Genomic DNA, 18,803 nt, shown 5'->3' on the forward strand with positions numbered 1-18,803 from the left:
TCCCCCCTTGGTTGGAATCTAAGTAGCTCTCCAGAGCCAAACCTAACTGGCACTTTAAATATTCTCAAATAGCTCATGAACTCTAGGTAACAGACAGATTGCGTGTCAACCCCTGGTCATATTTTTTATATCTTTTCTTAAATCTCCAAGCTTCAATCTATCGCACAACCTTCTACCAAATCCACAAACTCCTGTTCCATCAAATGCACCCAAAAATTGTTATTTCCTTCTCAACACTGGACAATTACTGATATGACTCTAACAATGACAACAACAAAGAATAAAACATATATACATATTCATCAGCACAAGGAAAACACCAGCTAAAACTAATAAAAATTAAATTAGCAAACAAACCCGTCTGCAAATTGACCAAGACCTCAATACCCTTATCCAGGAAGCAAAACCACAACCCAACAATTTCACACACCAAATCCTAATTCTAACAGTTTTTACCTACTCTTAGAGAGAAATTCACTTCAAAGAGAAAAGTAAGGTAACAGTTAACACTGTAATAAAATGCATGCCAGTGACAAAACATTAAAATGTCTAAATCCACTCCCTTTATTGTCTCATCAGAGCTATAACTACTCAATTTTCCATCTAAAGTAAATCAGAACCCAAATCCAATTCTTATTAACACTACGACAATGGTCGCCACGAAAAAGATCAACATCAAAGTGATAAAAAAAATCCGAAGCTCTGAATTGACACATTCAAACCCAAAATCAAACGGCAAAACCTAACAAAGAATTGAAAAGAAAAAACAAGTATCCCCAATTCCACTCCCAGCATGCACAACAACAATTCAGAATCATAAGAAACTACGAAGTAATACGAGAATGTCCCAAACTCGCATCACCAAACAACGGAAAAACGCAAACCTTAAACATAACACCGCGAAAATTGAAAAAACAAAAAATGAAAGGAAAAAAAAAGTAAATTATGTATAATTCTCTAAACATAAATTAAAATACAAAAACAAAAAAGGATTGGAGATCGATCAGTAGAGAAAAATTTAAAAGCTCCCAATGAAGCTCGCAAAACAAGTTCAAAGCCAAAACGAATCGTTTAGAGCTACTCACACACAGCGAAACCGCGAGCTGCAAAAAAACGAAGCGTGTAATGAAATTGAAATTGCGGAGAAGAAAAAAAGAAAAAAAAAGAAGAAAATGAGAGAGAAGAGAGTAGTGTTTTATAACAGTGTGTGGTGACCGCTTTTACCTGCCACGCGCCATCGTGTTAGCAGCAGTGGCCGGTCACGATTGGGACACGCGCCGTGAAAGTGATTGTGGAGCTTAGTCGGTGATAGATCCGCAGACGCTTGGAGACCACATTGCTGACGTGGCGGGTTTTCAATGGGAGAGAGTTTTAAGCACGAGAGGAACTGTGTGTAGGTAATGTTCGCTCCGTCCCGCAACATCCATAAATATCTGATGTATAATTTTCGAGTGTAAAAGTCGATCAGTGTCTTATCTTACAATTTTTTTTTGGGGTAGTTAAAATTTTTCAGGGAGAAATCAAATGTTAACAAGAGGACTTATAGTATAAATATTTTAAACTAATCAACATTTTTTTATCAGTTAAAAGTAATCAACATTGAATGATAAAATAAAATTTTACCAGAAATATTTATATTTAAAATATAAGTTTGATAGTAGTGTAAAATAATTTTATACCGTTATTTAATCATAAATTATTATTGATATAACTTTTAAAATAATTATCATAAAAATTAACAATTTTATCATATATGATGAGTTATGATTAAATGACAATGTAAAATATATTCTGATATTTTGGACTTATCACATTTTTTTATGTTGTTCTTTCACGGTTAAATCATTTTAGGAAAAGTAGAAAAAAAAATTAGAAGTTTAAAGGATGAAAGGAAAGGGCTTTGCAAGATAATTCATGACATTAGATAGGGGTGAGAGGTGATATTAAATTAAAGGCTTAATTGTAAAAGTAGTCTTTTTATTTATCTCAACTCACTACCTTCTATAATTTAATTCACCAAATGGAGTCTTTTTTTTTTTTCAATCTAGATATTTGAGTTTTCAATCCAAAATTGGGCGTTGACTATTAATGGATAACGCTGATGACCACATGTCATAATATGATTAAGACACGTGACAATCAACATGTAATAGGATTATGACATGTTATAGTCAATGTTATTCATTAACACTCAACTCCAATTTCGAGAATGAAAACTCAAATAGTGAGATTGAAAAAAAAAACGGGAGACTCAATTGGTAAATTAAATTATAGGAGAACTAATTTAGTGAGTTGAAATAAATAGGAAAACTATTTTTGCAATTAAGCTTAAATTAAATTATGTATTTTTGGGTATTTTTGTGTATCACTATATTAAATTATAAAAAAAAACATTACACAATAGTTAATTGCATAATAGAAATTAAGGACATGTCAATCTATAAATACACAATGAAAACTAGTTTTGTATTATTTATTTTTTACCAAAACACCAAAAAAGGCAACATGATAAAAAAAAGTGTCAAAACCATAGGCCTTTAATAAAACTATCCATGCCAAAAATCTTTGGAGTGTTGCTAGGTGCACCCAGCATGCTAACAAAATGGCAAAATTGTCCCTGCTTGTTTTTCTTCTTACGGATCACCTTAATCCGTAAGAGACTTCCCGGATCAACTTGATCCGTAACTTCTGGATCAAGTTGATCCGTAAGTGTCTTACGAATCAACGTACGAATCACCTTGATCCGTAAGAGGAAAAACAATAATTTATCAATTAATTTGTTATATACAATAATCTATTTTTTTGGTTGAGATTCTTGTAATTGAAAACGATTATGCAATACATGAATTCAAACAGTACATTAACTTCAACATAGTCGAACGAAATTAAATTTCCATTAAATACTACAACTAACTCATGCTAATTTTGCGACAAGGACAACTCGTCTTCCATTTGCGGTATAGGTTTACTGAAAACAGCTAAAATTTCTATTGGCCCAATCTTTTTCCAGTAGTTAGACTCAATGAGCACCTTCATCACGTCCTCGTTGGTTTTGAGTTCAATTATTTCAAATTTTATAACTTTTTCTGAATACTCATGGTGACTTGGTTTCCGAAAAAACAATCGTCTTACCATTTGTGTTTCATCAACACCATAAGGGGGAATCCCACGAGACACAACTTGTTTGATCAAATCCTTCAGTTCATCCATGGTACATCCGGTGAGAATGTCAAAGTTTTTGGGATTTTTTCCTGTGAACGAGTAACCAACAAACTCATTTTGGCGTGACATGTTCCACCTCACATTGTAATATAGCAGGGCATCATGAGTAGGGGTCATAGTAATTTCAAGTAAGTTTAAAATACCATCTGGGGTTCTAGCAATGCTACATAATAACTCAATCGGACCAACAAATGAAAATTCATGATTACACATTAACATAGTGTTAACATCAGCATCATCTTTCAATTGCATACATTGAAACCGAAATTGATTACCTGCATACGTGAAACGCTGCCGGTAGTAAATTTCATCCAAAAGTTGCTTGTCGGTTAACTTAAGGGTATTGTGTATTCTGGTTTTTAACGTTTGAAAATCACACCCGTTAGGTACTCGAATGGGAATTGAAGTGGAAGCTTGGAAGGAAACACCACTGTCGTTGTGAACAATGGATCCATTTGGAAAAATAAAACCTAATGTGGAGTTCACAACTGTCTTACTGCTTGTCTCTCCCAAGAATGCCATAGTTTTTTGTAAGATTTGGGTTGATACTGAAACTTGTGCTTTCTTACAAGGTTAGGTTGTGCCATATATATAGATGAGTTTTAATATCAGTGCTGCATTTTTTAAAGATTGAAAATACGTATGCACATGCTTTCTGTATGTGTTGTCAACTACACGAATGACATGACATGCTTTAGCTTACATCATATTTGCATGGGTAGTCATGCTGTGTAGGGTCCTTTCACGCGCTTTATGTTAATACAGACAACAATTTATCATACACGATTTTCCACAATGTGTAGTCAATTCAGGCAACGATATATCATACATGCTTTTTTAGAATTAAGTAATAATTTTGTTGTGGACGTAACAAATAAATTACATGTTCAAAACGATTAGGCATTTTTAAATTACATGTTCAATCATCATTTATGTCAACATAGTCTCTCTTGAACATCACGAAGCTCTTGTAATGCTGCATTCTGCTAATATATGGATTTGGCCACGACTTCGCTTGCGGATGACAATTGCTAGACCATAACAATGATACAGGCGGTAAGGGACAACGTTCTTTTAAATAAACCTTTTGTGTATGCGAAAAAAATGTTAACTCAATCCTACAAAACTCATTGCATAATCATAAAAAAAAACACTTCATACTACAATGTACCTCAACAAAATGATTATCATACACATGACCGATACAAATTATACGATACAATGAAGAATTTGTCATCGGTTGACTTCTAAGGGGAAAGAATGTCATGCTTTGTTGTTTAGACAAGGATACAACGATTACGTTATACCTTGATGCAATGACATGTCTCATGTCCGTTATATCCATCCACTTATCCGTTGTCACCTGAATAAAACAAATATGCACGTCAAACTTAATTTCAAACTAAAGTCTTAAAAATCAAATTCATAAATTACATACCTTGGTTAACCCATCAACAAGTAGTGACATTCTTAATTCCTCAAATCTCTCCGTGCCACCAAAGAGCTTGATACAGTCTTCTGAGAAATTGGCAAGTTCTTTAAGTAGATGGTTGCGGACCACCGACCAAGAGTCTTGACCCATACCTAATAAACTGGCAGCCAACCGATATCCACAGTTACCATCACCTTTGACATCAACAATCTTATCAATGAAGTCGTGCATAAATGGCTGAAACTGGTCCAACATGGGCATCATCGTTCTTCGATTCGGTTGCTCAGAGGATGATGCAGTACGCCTCACCGACGAATTGCTATTTTGTTGTAATTCAAAGGCATCTACATACTCCCAGTAAGATGGATCGTGCTTTGTTGACCTTGGGTTCCTACTCGTAGTTTTCTTCGGTGCCCCCTTTGTGTTAACCTTTGCTGGAGGAGGACACATCGAATTCTGATCAGGGTGTGTAATTTCCCAAAGTTTACTTCTTAGAGTAAACTTGCCACAAACATCAAATTCTTCGAATTTTTGGTATATTGTTTCCATTAAGTCCTTGATGCCCACCTTGGGCTCAGATAATCCTTGATCTGAAAAACTGAGTCTCATCCAGAACATATGGATTGAATCAAGTGGGATGCAACCACCAACATATTTGGATAACTCACAAGCACAAGGAAGACCAAGCGTGGTTCTCACCACGCAACCACAACTTGAGGGATTCTTGCCAGCATAGTGAACACGCTCTAATTCAGCAGCAATCTGATTTAAAGCATACCTTGAAATCATTCCAAGCAGCCTCCTGTATAAGGTATTTTGGAACACATGTCCAACGACATGTGTACTTGTTCAAATGATGCTTTAATATGTGTGTGCTGCAACGTAATCATGTTGTTCACGGCATCCCACACACTGCATAAGTCTCCAATGCTATTTTGTAACAGTCTTTTTAAAGACGAGTGAGCAGATTCAACCCTATATTTCAAATACACAAATAAAAATAAACATATACAATAATACAATTCCATAAATTTTTCAATGTTAATAGAAATAGTTGAACAATTTCATACCTGTTTGTTGTTGTGTTTCCTAAGTGCATCACCTTATTAGTCTAGGCGGAAACAAATTTTTCCTTGTGTGGTATTATCCATGTTTCCTTGACATAGTCAACAAACATTGGCCAAGGTGCGCAAGCTATTTCGAGCTTCTTCAGACATTCATCAAACTGTTGTTCTGAAGGACAATCGGTCAAAGATCCCCAGCAATCCATGACATAATCCCAAGCATTTTTTTGCGCAATTAGTGATTTACATTTAGCCTTCACATTCTTGTTTATGTGAAAGATGCACAACAAATTTGTGCATTCAGGGAATACATCTTTCGCTGCATTCATCAATGCTTGGTCTCTGTCAGTGACAATAACTCCAGGGAGGGCATCACGCTTTAAAAAAAGGCCTCGGAAGCGTTGTAAAGCCCATACCAACTTATTAACGCGTTCACCCTCCATATATGCAAAACCGACAAAGAATTTCATCCCAGTCGGTGCCACCCCAACAAAATCGAGCAATAAGAGTCTATACCGGTTTGTTTTGTAGGTGTTGTCTATCAAAAACACCAAATTACATGCGTTGACTAACTTCACTGAATCAGGGTGACACCAAAAGATATCACGAACCACGTCTTCATCCTTTATTCTGTGCCAATAAATATATTGATAACGTTCAAGAAACTTCATCAGATGTTGCATTTCAAGATCGCTTCCTCTTATGGAAGAACGGAATGCACTTCTTGCATTGTATATCTGTTTAATGGTCGTACAACTATTGGCATTGTGTTCCTTCAGAGTTAGCAGAATGTTTCTTGGCTTCACCATGGACTTCGTCATATCAGCAATAAATGTTTTTTCAGCTTTAGTCAATCGCCCCGCATATGGATGTCCAACTAATGACTTGGCCAATTCATGATTATGCACTCCACAAATCAACTTCACCATCCAGCCTTCTCCTCCAACCACTGGCTTGCAACGAAGCTTGAAGGGACACCCACATTTCCTAGTCCCAGTGTCTCTTCTGATAAATTCTTTTTTCCTACACTTATACTCGCCACTCCTTTCACAACCAATTAACACAAACGTACTCCTTCCTCTACTACCTGTGTTTGTGTTCGACCTTAAAATCACCGCCACAAATCCGTTTTCATGAGCCACGGATCGAGCCCACCGCAAAACATCCTCTCGGCACTCAAACACCTACAAAATCCACATAATTTAAGTTTTCTACCAGTATTCATTTTATTAAATATGTGACAAACATTAACATTATAACCTGAGAAGTCTTGAACGCATCCGAACAATCAACACGTGGTTCATTCGCACCACATGATTCTGCATTTTCATAATCCATATCCCCTCGTTCAGACATTATTTTATACATCCACTCATCTTTATCCATCTAACCAAATCAAACAAAAAATGGCCAAACAAAAAAATTAGTAATTTAAAAGAAAAAAGGAAAATAAATGCAAAAACAGATGCAAAAATGCAAAAACAGCAAATACCAAAAATAATACACTTACGGATCAAGTTGATCCGGAACTCATACGTACGTCCGCGACGAACAAACCACCATCTGCGTACCTCGTTTGCCGCCACCGACCACCGCAAAGCTCGACGCCGGAACCTTCACCTTCACCGCTGCGCTCAACGCTGCTACCCCCACGAACCAGAGACAATGCCGCACGAAAATGAGAAGCAAAACTTTTTGAAAATGGAGGTAAGAAGCTTTTCCAGAAAAAAAAAAATTGCATTTTTAAGGAAGAAATGTGATAGGGGCAATTTTGACATTTAATAGCTTTGCTGGGTGCACCAGCAAAAATGCTGGGTGCACCTAGCAACACTCAAATCTTTGACTTGCTCTAACGGTGTTATGATAGTTGTTAAAGTTGAACATCTTGAAAATGCCATTGTGCAAATTTGTTGTAATAGAGTTTAGATAAATAGCCCAAATTAAGTTCTCAATTTTGGCATTTAATAGCTTTGCTGGGTGCACCAGCAAAAATGCTGGATGTACCTAGCAACACTCAAATCTTTGACTTGCTCTAAGGGTGTTATGATAGTTGTTAAAGTTGAACATCTTGAAAATGCCATTGTGCAAATTTATTGTATAGAGTTTAGATAAATAGCCCAAATTAAGTTCTCAAGTTATGTACGCGAATTCTAATACCATAACCAATACGAGGCAAATATTCTTAGTATTTGTCTATATGGAACGCTGCTCTGAGCTTTTTAGGTGGTAACCGTAACATTACTGTCAATGGTATTGATTAATCTTGACACGAAAATGTGAGTGCCGTATAGTAAACTAACTGTTCATTAAATTGTCCAATAGATTACACTTGCAGGACAAAAACCCTCAAACAAAATCTCTACAGACCTACTCGAGTCCGAGTCCAAACAAATTCCATCAAGAAAATAACACGGAAACCCAAGTAAAAAAAACAGCATCTATTTAAAGTGTCCTGTACAAAGATAATAGGATAAACACTACATCAAGACATGATTCCAATATCATGGCCAAGTTGTGTTAGTCATGCCTTCCAGCCAAAACCCATGTTATCATCAAGATCACTGTTTAAGAAGGGATTATCCGTGAATTCATTGTGGCATGTCAGATGTTCTCTGGTTGAATCGATTGTTGCCACCAACTGCAGAAGAATCACTATTTGAAGCTGTTTTGAAGCTATGAATCACTATTTGAAGCTGTTTTGAAGCTATTAATCCTTGACATAGGTCCATTGTTTCCTGGAACATTGGCAGAACCTCCGCTTAAGGATGGAGTATGGCCTCCAAAACCCATTGCATTCTTTGCATTGGGTCCACCAAGAGACAGTGGTTGCATTCCCCCATTGTTATTTGACATCTCCTGCAGCAGTTGATGGATCATCTGCTGCTGCTGTAGAGCTTGATTTCCTTGGGAACCATGAGAATGATTTTGTTGCAGTAAAGCATTTGAACTTAATGAGCGCTGTTGTAGGTGGTGTTGCTGCTGCTGTGGGGGTAGATGGGGACTTGGGAAACCACTAACAGATGAATTCTGCATTGAGCCTGAAATTAAAGCAGGACTAGCTCCTTGCAAAGCTGAAGAGGGACTCTGGTTTGAATTATTGAAAGAGGACCCTTCCCGCTGAAGTGAGCCAGGGCTAGAATTCGTTGAATTTTGCCTCATGAGAAGATTTTGGTAGTTGTTCAGTGCTAAAGCTGCTTGGGCTGACCCACTCAAAGCACCACGATTTACCATATTATGAGAGTTGTTTATATGGTTGTTCAATCCAGGATTCAGAGCCATTAGCTTATTGAGTGTGTTTTGATCAGTTGGCAGACATTGAACATTTCCTAGCTGTTCCATTTCCTGCATCTTTTGCATCTGGTGCTTTGAGGCTGTCGCAAGTCGAGGATAATTTTTTAAGCTCTCTGCAGGAAAATATTGCATCAATATATATAGAAAGACCATTGAGAGTATGAAAATACTTCCAAAAACCTAAAATTATACAACTAAACATTAGGAGTCCAGTGAGAGAAAAAGATGACTAAGAAAACACCCAATCAACTATTATAGTCACAAAAACAAGCAAATTACCAATTGCCCCAATTTTGTGCTCAGCACAGATATCTATTAGGTCTTTCATGCTATTGACAACTTCCGAAATCTGTAAACCATTGTAGCAGGCAACTATTAGAAGCCTTGATAAAAATAGAATAAGAAATGTATAGTTTTCTCTATACTACTAAACACTCAACAGAAACTTTGAAAGTTTGAACTAGAATAACATACTTGCAAACATCTCACATATCTTTTAGAAAAGCCCAACTCATTTAGTGATTGCATCTCCAAAATCTTCGCAAGCTGACCCCCAGCTGTCAACAACCTGATGCAAAATAAACATTAGTTGAAGCCCGAGTCTCACCTCACCAAACAAATAGATAAATACATTTAACACAATAAATATACTTTTACTTATTAATTGAACTAGTAAATGTAACATAGACTGTCTTAATCAGATATTTTTAAACCAAAGGAAGCCTATAGAATGCCCAACTAGAGGATATTTTTATAAAGTTTAGACAAAAGGGAAGAATCTCAAAAATTATAATCCATATTTAAAATGCAGTGAGATGCTCTAATCTTGAATAACCTCCTTGTCAAAATTTGATAGCATGACTTAAACATCTCTGTATATGCTAAAAAATATTAATTCAGTGGAGCACCAGAATGCAAGCAAATGTGCCAACAAAGGAAAATCTTATACTACTACAAGATCCTTTTGTTTCCATTTTTTGTTATTGACTTGCAATAACTTTGATTTTATCTCATTTTTAGTATGGTTCCATTTCTCCTTTTCTGTGTTATAATTACCATATTGTGTTACAAAATCTAATGATAAAATTGTTCAACATTTGACTGAAGTTGTCTTTTGCATAAAAAGTAAAACAAAACATGTAAAGCCCAAAAGAGCCAGCATCACCTTATCTCTAACAGCTTTTGCACCAACACCATACCCCAACAAAAAGAAAAAGGAAAGAAAACACAGAGAATCCAATAAATATGTAGAAACTACATAGTTTGTTCATCATATTATCCTTCTGGAGTTGTTGCTCCATCTATCTAGCCAAAAAACATGATGCACCATTCCAAGATTACAACATCACAAAGCATCCAATCAAGAGAAATATATCATCTGAGAAGGAGGATTTAGTAAACAAACAGTTGTTCAGGAATAACTATCTTACATGTTGCTGTTTGTTTGAATGTCTTGTTGAGAAGCCCCATCAGACCCACTTTCAGCAATTGTACTTTGACATTTTTTAGCTACCTGAACTAACTGGTTGACCTGCAAAAGTGTGAATTATGATTTAGCTTCCAAAACAATATCTCTATAATGCAATAAGAATTAAGTAAATATAAATTTGGAATTGCACCATCTGAAATGAGACACAATTCACTTCATAATCCTTTCTGGTTTAGGAGAGGTGCCCTTTCTATCCTTTTAGTTCACTACCAAGACTACCATTGCAGGCTTACAAGTTTAAATACCTCAAAAACCTACCCATCTAATTTCTAACTCTGATGATATCAGGTATAATAGTTAGAATAGTCAAAGAATGATTAGTTTTGAATCTTGTCATTCAGGGTTTGTAACGAGGATAGTGATTTAATCAAGAGGAAAAGAAGCAGTAACAGTGACAGAACTTAATCTGACTAAGGATGCAATTTAGGGATGATTTCTATTTCACAATTCACGAGTTATAGACTTACACTGTTAAACAAGGTTGTCCATTACGAGATTTAATTTTTAGGGCTTCTCCATATTTTTTGTGGGTGAACTTCAACCATTAGAGCTTATTATAATTTTATTACCAATTTTATCATGATGTATCACTTGGTAGTCTAGTCTAGTCTAAAACATTTTAGTTATTTAATTCAATATAAATGTTATGATTGAGGTCATCATTTACATAGCAAATTATACTAAAATAGACACATTTTACAGTCTTCTTTTTATCTTTCAACTCTTAACTTCAGACAGGTAAGCATTTTTTTATGCCTTCCCTATTCAAACACCCTAGTGCCTTATGGATACCTTTCACTTTTACTTGATCTCCACCTTATGAAATAAGAAAGGAAGTTTCACTTATGCCTACCAATTTCCACACCCAAATGTACATATTACTACTTGCCACCAGTCAGCAGTATCCAATTGTGCATACAATCACAAGAAATACAATGGGAAGAATACAAGCATGCAAGGAGTCAATTATACAACAATGTGCACATGCAGAATTTTCTATAGAAATACACTGAATATGCAAAGTAGACCACTCCAGGGTAGTCCCAACTGTTGATTAAAACCAGGCAATAAATGAGGATCTATTTCACAGAAATATTCTACCAAATAGCACCATCATCTATTCAAAACAAAGTGGCTGCAGGAGTGAAAAGCATTCAAGAATGCAGAATCATACCTGTGGTGCAACCAACCTTCGAGGAAGAAGTTCTTCATGGCGCCTTGCACAGAACTCCCAAGATAATATCTGTGCAAATTAACAGGAATTTAAGGTCATTATATAGAAAATATTCAATTAGAAAATATATTTAACTACAATAACAATTTGTAACCTTCAAGTCTTGAGTGAATATGATACGAAGTTGACCTTCACGAACAACACGAAGCTGCTCATATACACTCTCTTGAACTGCTTTTCCATATTCTAACATCATTGCACCAGAAGCGAATCTCATTTCACGTGGCATGTCCAGAAACAATAGTTCATCAATTACGCCACTGCCAAATTTGATTTCATTAAGCCTAGGTAACACTTCATAAGTTGCCTCTGCAAACGAAATCCAGAACAGACACATTATTAGATTACAAGATTTACATCCACAAACCATATGGGCAGATAGACCTCAATATTTTCATATACTTACCAAATCCCCTTCCAGATTTAGAACCACATATGTCACAGTGCCATGCATCCTGAACAAAGTAATATCCATGTCAGAGTATGTATTCATCAAATATTCATATGCACTAACAAATTAGAAGGGAAAAATAGTGTATTCCTAAAATAGAAAACAAAACAAATGCAATAGCTTCAGACATAACTATTGTATAGAGGCATTATTAGGAGTTGTCAACAAGCACATGATAAGCTAATGCAATCTAGTAACATTTTGAATGCATGATTGGTCATTAGAAATTACTAAGGCATCATCCTATTTATTAAGCAAGAAATGCAATGATAAATAACAAGTGCAAAAACTTACCATAGATGCTTGGGGAAAAACACCAAGTGCATGATGCCCAACATTACTATATAATGACAAGCACCATCGTTTCTTTGCACGAAGAGAGTAATATTCAGCCACAAATTTTCTCCAATAGGCAATACTATTATCCTGAAGCAAACAGAAAATTTGAATAACTGGCATAACTAATCGAGAACTTCAAAAATAGCCAAAACATAAAACAAGTGTGTTCAGATATAACATAATAAACTATTTTCCTGAAATAAAAGGACTACTCTTGAAACAAAACAAAATAAAATAAACAGATGATATACTGAATCTCAAAAGGCAGATGCAGCACTTAAACCGAACTCACATTTGGTCGTTGCCTTTGATGATAGAGATACTGCATCAATCGACGGGCACATACCCCACTAACACTACTCTCATATGGCCGCTTGACAGCAGAAGAGGGCTGCATCACTTGTTGTTGTTGTTGTTGTTGCTGCTGCTGCCTCAATTGCATTTGTTGTTGTTGTTGTTGTTGCTGCTGCAAGTGCGCTCGGTGTAATTGTGGCATTTGCTGAAACATCTGTTGTTGTCTCAGTCTCTGCTGCTGCTGCTGCTGCTGCTGAAGGAAAGCCTGTAACTGGGGATTACGACCCTGGAATTGCATGGAATCTTGTCTCTGAAGAAGCTGTTGTATAACCTGTTGTTGCGTCATATCCTCCTGTTTGGTATCCAGTCTATTTTTCTTCGACAAGTGAGACATATTATTTGGATCTTGAATGAAAGATCCCGGGACTTGTGCACCCATTTGGAGCGTAGAAGGGCCGGTTTGAGATGCAGGCAAAGACGTAGCACTTGAAGCACCCTGCGGCTGCTGCTTATTCTGCTGCAATTGTTGAACATTCTGATCTTGATGAGAGCTCTGCTGTACTACAGATGAACCATCCATCACTGATGAGCCAGAAATACTAATATTATTCGATGTAAATGACATAGGTGAGGCAGGTAATCGTAAGTAAGAGTCTGTGTTAACACTGGTACTTCTCTGCAAATGGGGGCCACCAGAGAGAGAAGAATTTGCATCCGTGACTAAAGAACTGGCTCCAACACTTGGTGCTGAGTTTGCCACAGTGTTCAAAACTGCATTATTAATATCCCCAGAAACCGGACCGAGGTTTGAACGACCAGCTCCTGGAACCGTACTAGACGAGTTAACAAAAGATGAGCTTAAGTGAGAGTCAACTACATTCTGTGACTGCCCGTCTCCTTGATAGAAAATTCCAGAATTTGATGATGATTGGGTTAATCCACCTGCCACTCGTGATGGTGTCATAGGAGGCAGCCCCCTTGGAGACTGGAATCTATGTAGCTGTCCAGAGCCTGACCCAACTGGTACTTCAAATATTCTCAAATTGCTCGTGAACTCCACATAACAGACAGATTGAGAATCAAGCCCTGATAGTATTTCTTCTCTTTTTTAAATCTCCAAGCTTCACTCTACCACACAATCTTTTAACAAATCCACAAACTCCCGTTTCAACCAAATGCACTCAGAATTGTTATTTGCTTCTCACCACTGGACAATTGCTGATAGAAAACTAACAACAACAAAGAAAAAAAGACATATATATTCATCAGCAAAACGGAAATTCTTAAAATCCAGCAAAAACTAATATAATTAAATGATCAAATAAACTCTGGTATAGCATCATTCTTTTAAAAAAAAACACGCCCGCAAATTGAATAATTCCCCAATACCCTATTCCAGGAAGCAAAATCCCAATCCAACAATTTCATGCACCGAAACCTAATTCTAACGGTTTTACCTCCTCTAAAGACTGGAATTCGCAACAAAGAGAAAAGTAAGGTAAGATTGTAATATAATGCAAGCCAATGACAAACAATGAGGATGCCTAAAGTGAATCAGAACCCAAATCAAATTCTAATTAACATTAGGACAGTGGTCTCCCCGAAAAGATGGATAATACAAAATCAGAGGAAAAAAGAAACAAAAATTCAAAGCTCTCAAATTCGCACGTTCAAAAACCCAAAACCCATAATCAAATTGCAAAAACCTAAAAAGGAACTGTGACCAAAGAACCTAAATTGCACCAAATTCAAAAGGGCATTGCTATGTGTGTAGCAAAGAAGAAAAACGAACGAAAACCACGAACGGTGACCTGGAAATCAAGACATTAAAAAAATAACAAGTATTAATAAAAAAATAGGAAAAATAGATTTGGCAGAAATCAGGCTGGTGCGATTTTTGACGAAGATTTATTCGTAAGAAATAGCATTTTTTGAATTCAGAATACCCAGATAACAGAAACTATCTTCTTGCATCCCCAAACAACGGAAAACGCAACCTTTAGCCCCAACACAGCAAAAATTGAAAGAAAGAAAAAAACTAAAACGAAAACAGATAAATTACAATTACAACTCTAAAAACGAATTAAATTAAAACATAAAATTAAAGGGTTCACTTCAAGATCGATGATCAGCAGGTTAAAAAAAAATTGAAAACCCTTCAATGAAGCACGCAAAAAACAGCTCAGTGTCAAAACGATTCGTTTAGAACTACTCACAGAGAAACCGCGAGAGCTGAAAAAAGAAAGCGAAGCGTCGTTTTTCGGAATTAGGGAACTGCTCAATTGAAATCGCAGAGAATAAAAACAGAAAAGAGTGAGGAGAGTTTATTATGACAGTGTTGGGAGTGACCGGTTCAACAGGTCACGGGCTATCAGGTTACCTGCAGTGGCCGGTTATGATTGGGGCACGCGTCATGATAGTGATTGTGGAGCTTAGTCGGTGATGTATCCGCAGCTGCTTCAAGAACACCTTGATGACGCGGCGAGTTTTTATTGGAGGACAGTTTTAAGTACGAGAGGAACTTGGTGTAGGTGATTTTGGCTCCGCCCCGCAACATCCATTCGTTTAATTTTCTAATGAATTTCGAGTGGAAAAGTGGTTCAGTGTCTTATCTTGCAAAAATCTCTTCTAGGCGGTAAAGTTACATTAATTCTTTTTGGGTCTAAAATTTTAGGGTGAAATCGAAATTTAATAAGAGGATTGCTTTTTACGTAATTTTTTAATTTTAAAACATTAAGTTCGAAAAGATTAGACATATTTTTTTATTTGAGACCATCTTATCTTATTTTGAGTGAATTAGGTTATTCTTTAAGTGTATTTAAGGTATTTATATATCCAAAATTATTACTTCTAATAAATATTATATTTAAGAAAAAAAATTATCAAAATAAGTGTTAAATTTGATTTTTAAATGTAACATTCATTATTCTTTTTCATATTTCTAAAAAATGTTACTTTAACTTTTTAATTTAATATTAATATTATGAGAAAAAAAATCATACACAGATAAATTTTACATAATTATCCAATCACAAACAATAATATATAATAAGTTTGTTAACATATAAAATAATTATAAACATTAAACTCTAATATTATTTTATTTATTTAATAAATTTAATTTTATAAGATTACTATTTTTCTTTATCTATTTACTACATATATAAACAATGCAGACCTACAGTTTTTTTTTTCCGAGATAATATTATTTGACCTCTTATCTAGCATTTTATTAATGATTTGTTTAAAGAACACATATATATCCTATGTGGACTCAAACTGGAGACCGATGATAGAATTTATTTATGTATAAATTTTTGTCCAGCATAATTATTAAATTCATGTATAAATAGTTGTACAAATTTTTGTCTTACATTATTATTAAATTAATGTATAATAGTTGAACAAATTTAATTAATAGTATTTATAGTAATTTAAAATATGTAAAAAGTAAAATAATAAAATTGATGCATGACAAGTCATGTGGCAGGGAAATTATTTTAAATATATTTCATTCAAATTTTTGTTAAGTAACTAAATTTACATTTTTAAATTTGACTCAACGAAAAAAAGTCTATCTATTGTTGATTTTCACGTAAAAAAAAATAAAAAATTACTATATACTCATCCCATAAAAAATTTTACATAATTATTCAACTACAAATGTAAATTTTTTAACTTTTAAAATTATTGTAAATTTTTTAACTTTTAAAATTATTTAAACAATAATTTATGACTGGATAATAATATAAAACTTTTTTACATCGTCCATATATAAATATTCAACTAAAAAAATTACTTAAAACTAGTCATGGGTTTATATATATATATATATATATATATATATATATATATATATATATATGTTAAATATTGAAAATAAATAATATTTAATGCTTGAATTTATATTTTATATTTTTCAAGATATTAAAAATTAAATTATTAATAAAATATCATTTGAATACGATTATTATACTTGATATTCACTAAAAAGATTAAATATTGCCTAAAATAAATAAAGATACGAAAAATTTAAGTTTTTATATCAAATCAAATAAACTGTTTATTTTTATAATTAATTATCCCATCAAATCGAATCAACCTGATTCTATAACTATTTTTTTCAATGATATTAATTGAATATAAACGATAATGCATCTTTTTCTTGAAATACTGAGATACATACTAAAAAATTGTTTAAAGAAATAATAAGTTTCTCATAAAAATCTAACATAGCTTATGAGAAAATGAATTTACTAAATGAATGTTTGATAGAGAGAGAAAATAATACCTAAAAATAATGAATTAATGATTAATCCCTCGTATATCTAATGGTTAAAATTATTTGATTAACTGAAAACATTTATACAAATCTATTGGATAAAAAGATTCTTTAATTCTTTTTCTGTTTTTTGTTTGCTGAATGTAAAAAAAAATCTTTATTTGATTTCAATAGAACTAGATATATAAAAATTTTTCGCCAGAAATACCTTAGTAGTAGAAAAATTTTCATTAAATACATTTCACTTTATTTCCTTGAGAGAGTTAAATACATTTCACTTAAATCTTATTATAAAATATTACATTTAACTAAAACTCTAAGATATTAAAAATAAAAAAAATTAACTCAATAATTTTTCATCACAATAAATTTTTTTATAATCACAATAAAAGAATTTACTACAAATTTTTATGTATAAACCCTTGTAATAGATAAAATTTAAAGACACGTTAAAAAGTTGATATTTTCTATTAAACGAATATCTTTATTTCGATTTGATTAGAATTTAAATATCAAAATTAAATTTATAAATATCTTTAACCGTAAAGTGATTTCACGTGATTCTGTTTGATATTTGTAATTCAAAATTGTATCAAAGAATCAGAATTTATATTGATTTTAAATTTTGAATTCAGTTGAAAAGTGAAATAAGGCACCACTATTTTGTGGTTGTAACTTTATCTTTCAAGCAAACTAAAATGAATTAATATTTTAGTGTGAATACGGTATTTAACAATTTTATATTACATTCAGCTACGAGTTTGACGCATCGTTTTACAAGGGTAAATAAGGTATTAACAATTTTAAGAGGGTGATGATTGGAATATTGGGGTGTATGCGTGTGCATGGACGTGTTCTAGTATTGGGATTTTTCTGCCAAAAGTGTGTTTTTTTTAAGAATGCCATGCCTGCCATAAGTGGTTAACGGATAGTGACGTGAAGTAATATTAGCACGTGCAAACTGTGACTAGTCTAACACTATCAATATAAAAAACAAGATAAGGTAAGATAAAATGTGATTGAATTAATTTATTATCCTACTAATAATTCGTCTAGCAATTTAGTTAGAAGATTAATAAATAAAAAATATTCCAAATTACCGTAAATTTGTATTAGAATTATGATGATGGGGTATATTAATATACACCAAATGATGAGGTATATTAATTATTTCATCAGATTTTTTTAAGTGTTTTTCAGCATTGTTTTTAAAACTAAACCTATCATTGAAATAGACAATACACTAATTCTCAATTATAGTCGAGCTTGTATTTTTTTATAAGAAAAAACAACTCAAATAATTTCATTCATAATAAAAAGAAAATACATGGTGGAATGAAATCAAAATATTGTTGACTAGCAAAAAAATTAGACTCACTAATAAGCTATGCACAACTTGTTTTGTTTGTGTGCTATCAAACTTAATGCTAAAGTTGTGACTTGAATTTAAAAGACTCTTGTTTTTCTTCAATGAGAGATCTAAACTCATTATTATTGAAATTGTTAGAGTTGATGTAAACTACAACCAACTTACAATTAGACTCAAAAATGATGTTTTGGAGTTGCAAGTTCTCAACCCACAAAATAACTTTATAAAGAGCCAATCCTTTAGATTCTTGGAGAGACAATGAGCCATTAAACAACTTTGTATGGGTACTAAAGAAGCTTTCATGGTGGTTACAAATAACAGCTAAAATTCCAAATT

At 33.8% G+C, this 18,803-nt stretch overlaps 1 protein-coding gene across 1 annotated transcript; it reads right to left on the reverse strand.

Moving 5' to 3' along the window:
- Nucleotides 1-8,006: 8,006 nt before the first annotated feature.
- Nucleotides 8,007-15,154, reverse strand: LOC100789452 (probable transcriptional regulator SLK2). The gene is given in 12 exon segments (XM_041005434.1): nt 8,007-8,312; nt 8,314-8,374; nt 8,406-9,122; nt 9,289-9,358; nt 9,484-9,577; nt 10,440-10,540; nt 11,673-11,741; nt 11,827-12,041; nt 12,139-12,187; nt 12,478-12,609; nt 12,815-14,045; nt 15,033-15,154. Coding segments are annotated over 11 exon segments (2,547 nt in total). The 5' UTR covers nt 13,781-14,045; nt 15,033-15,154; the 3' UTR covers nt 8,007-8,239.
- Between the last annotated feature and the right edge of the window lie 3,649 nt (nt 15,155-18,803).

This window comes from Glycine max, chromosome 9 (assembly GCF_000004515.6).
Source record: "Glycine max cultivar Williams 82 chromosome 9, Glycine_max_v4.0, whole genome shotgun sequence".
NCBI lineage: Eukaryota > Viridiplantae > Streptophyta > Magnoliopsida > Fabales > Fabaceae > Glycine > Glycine max.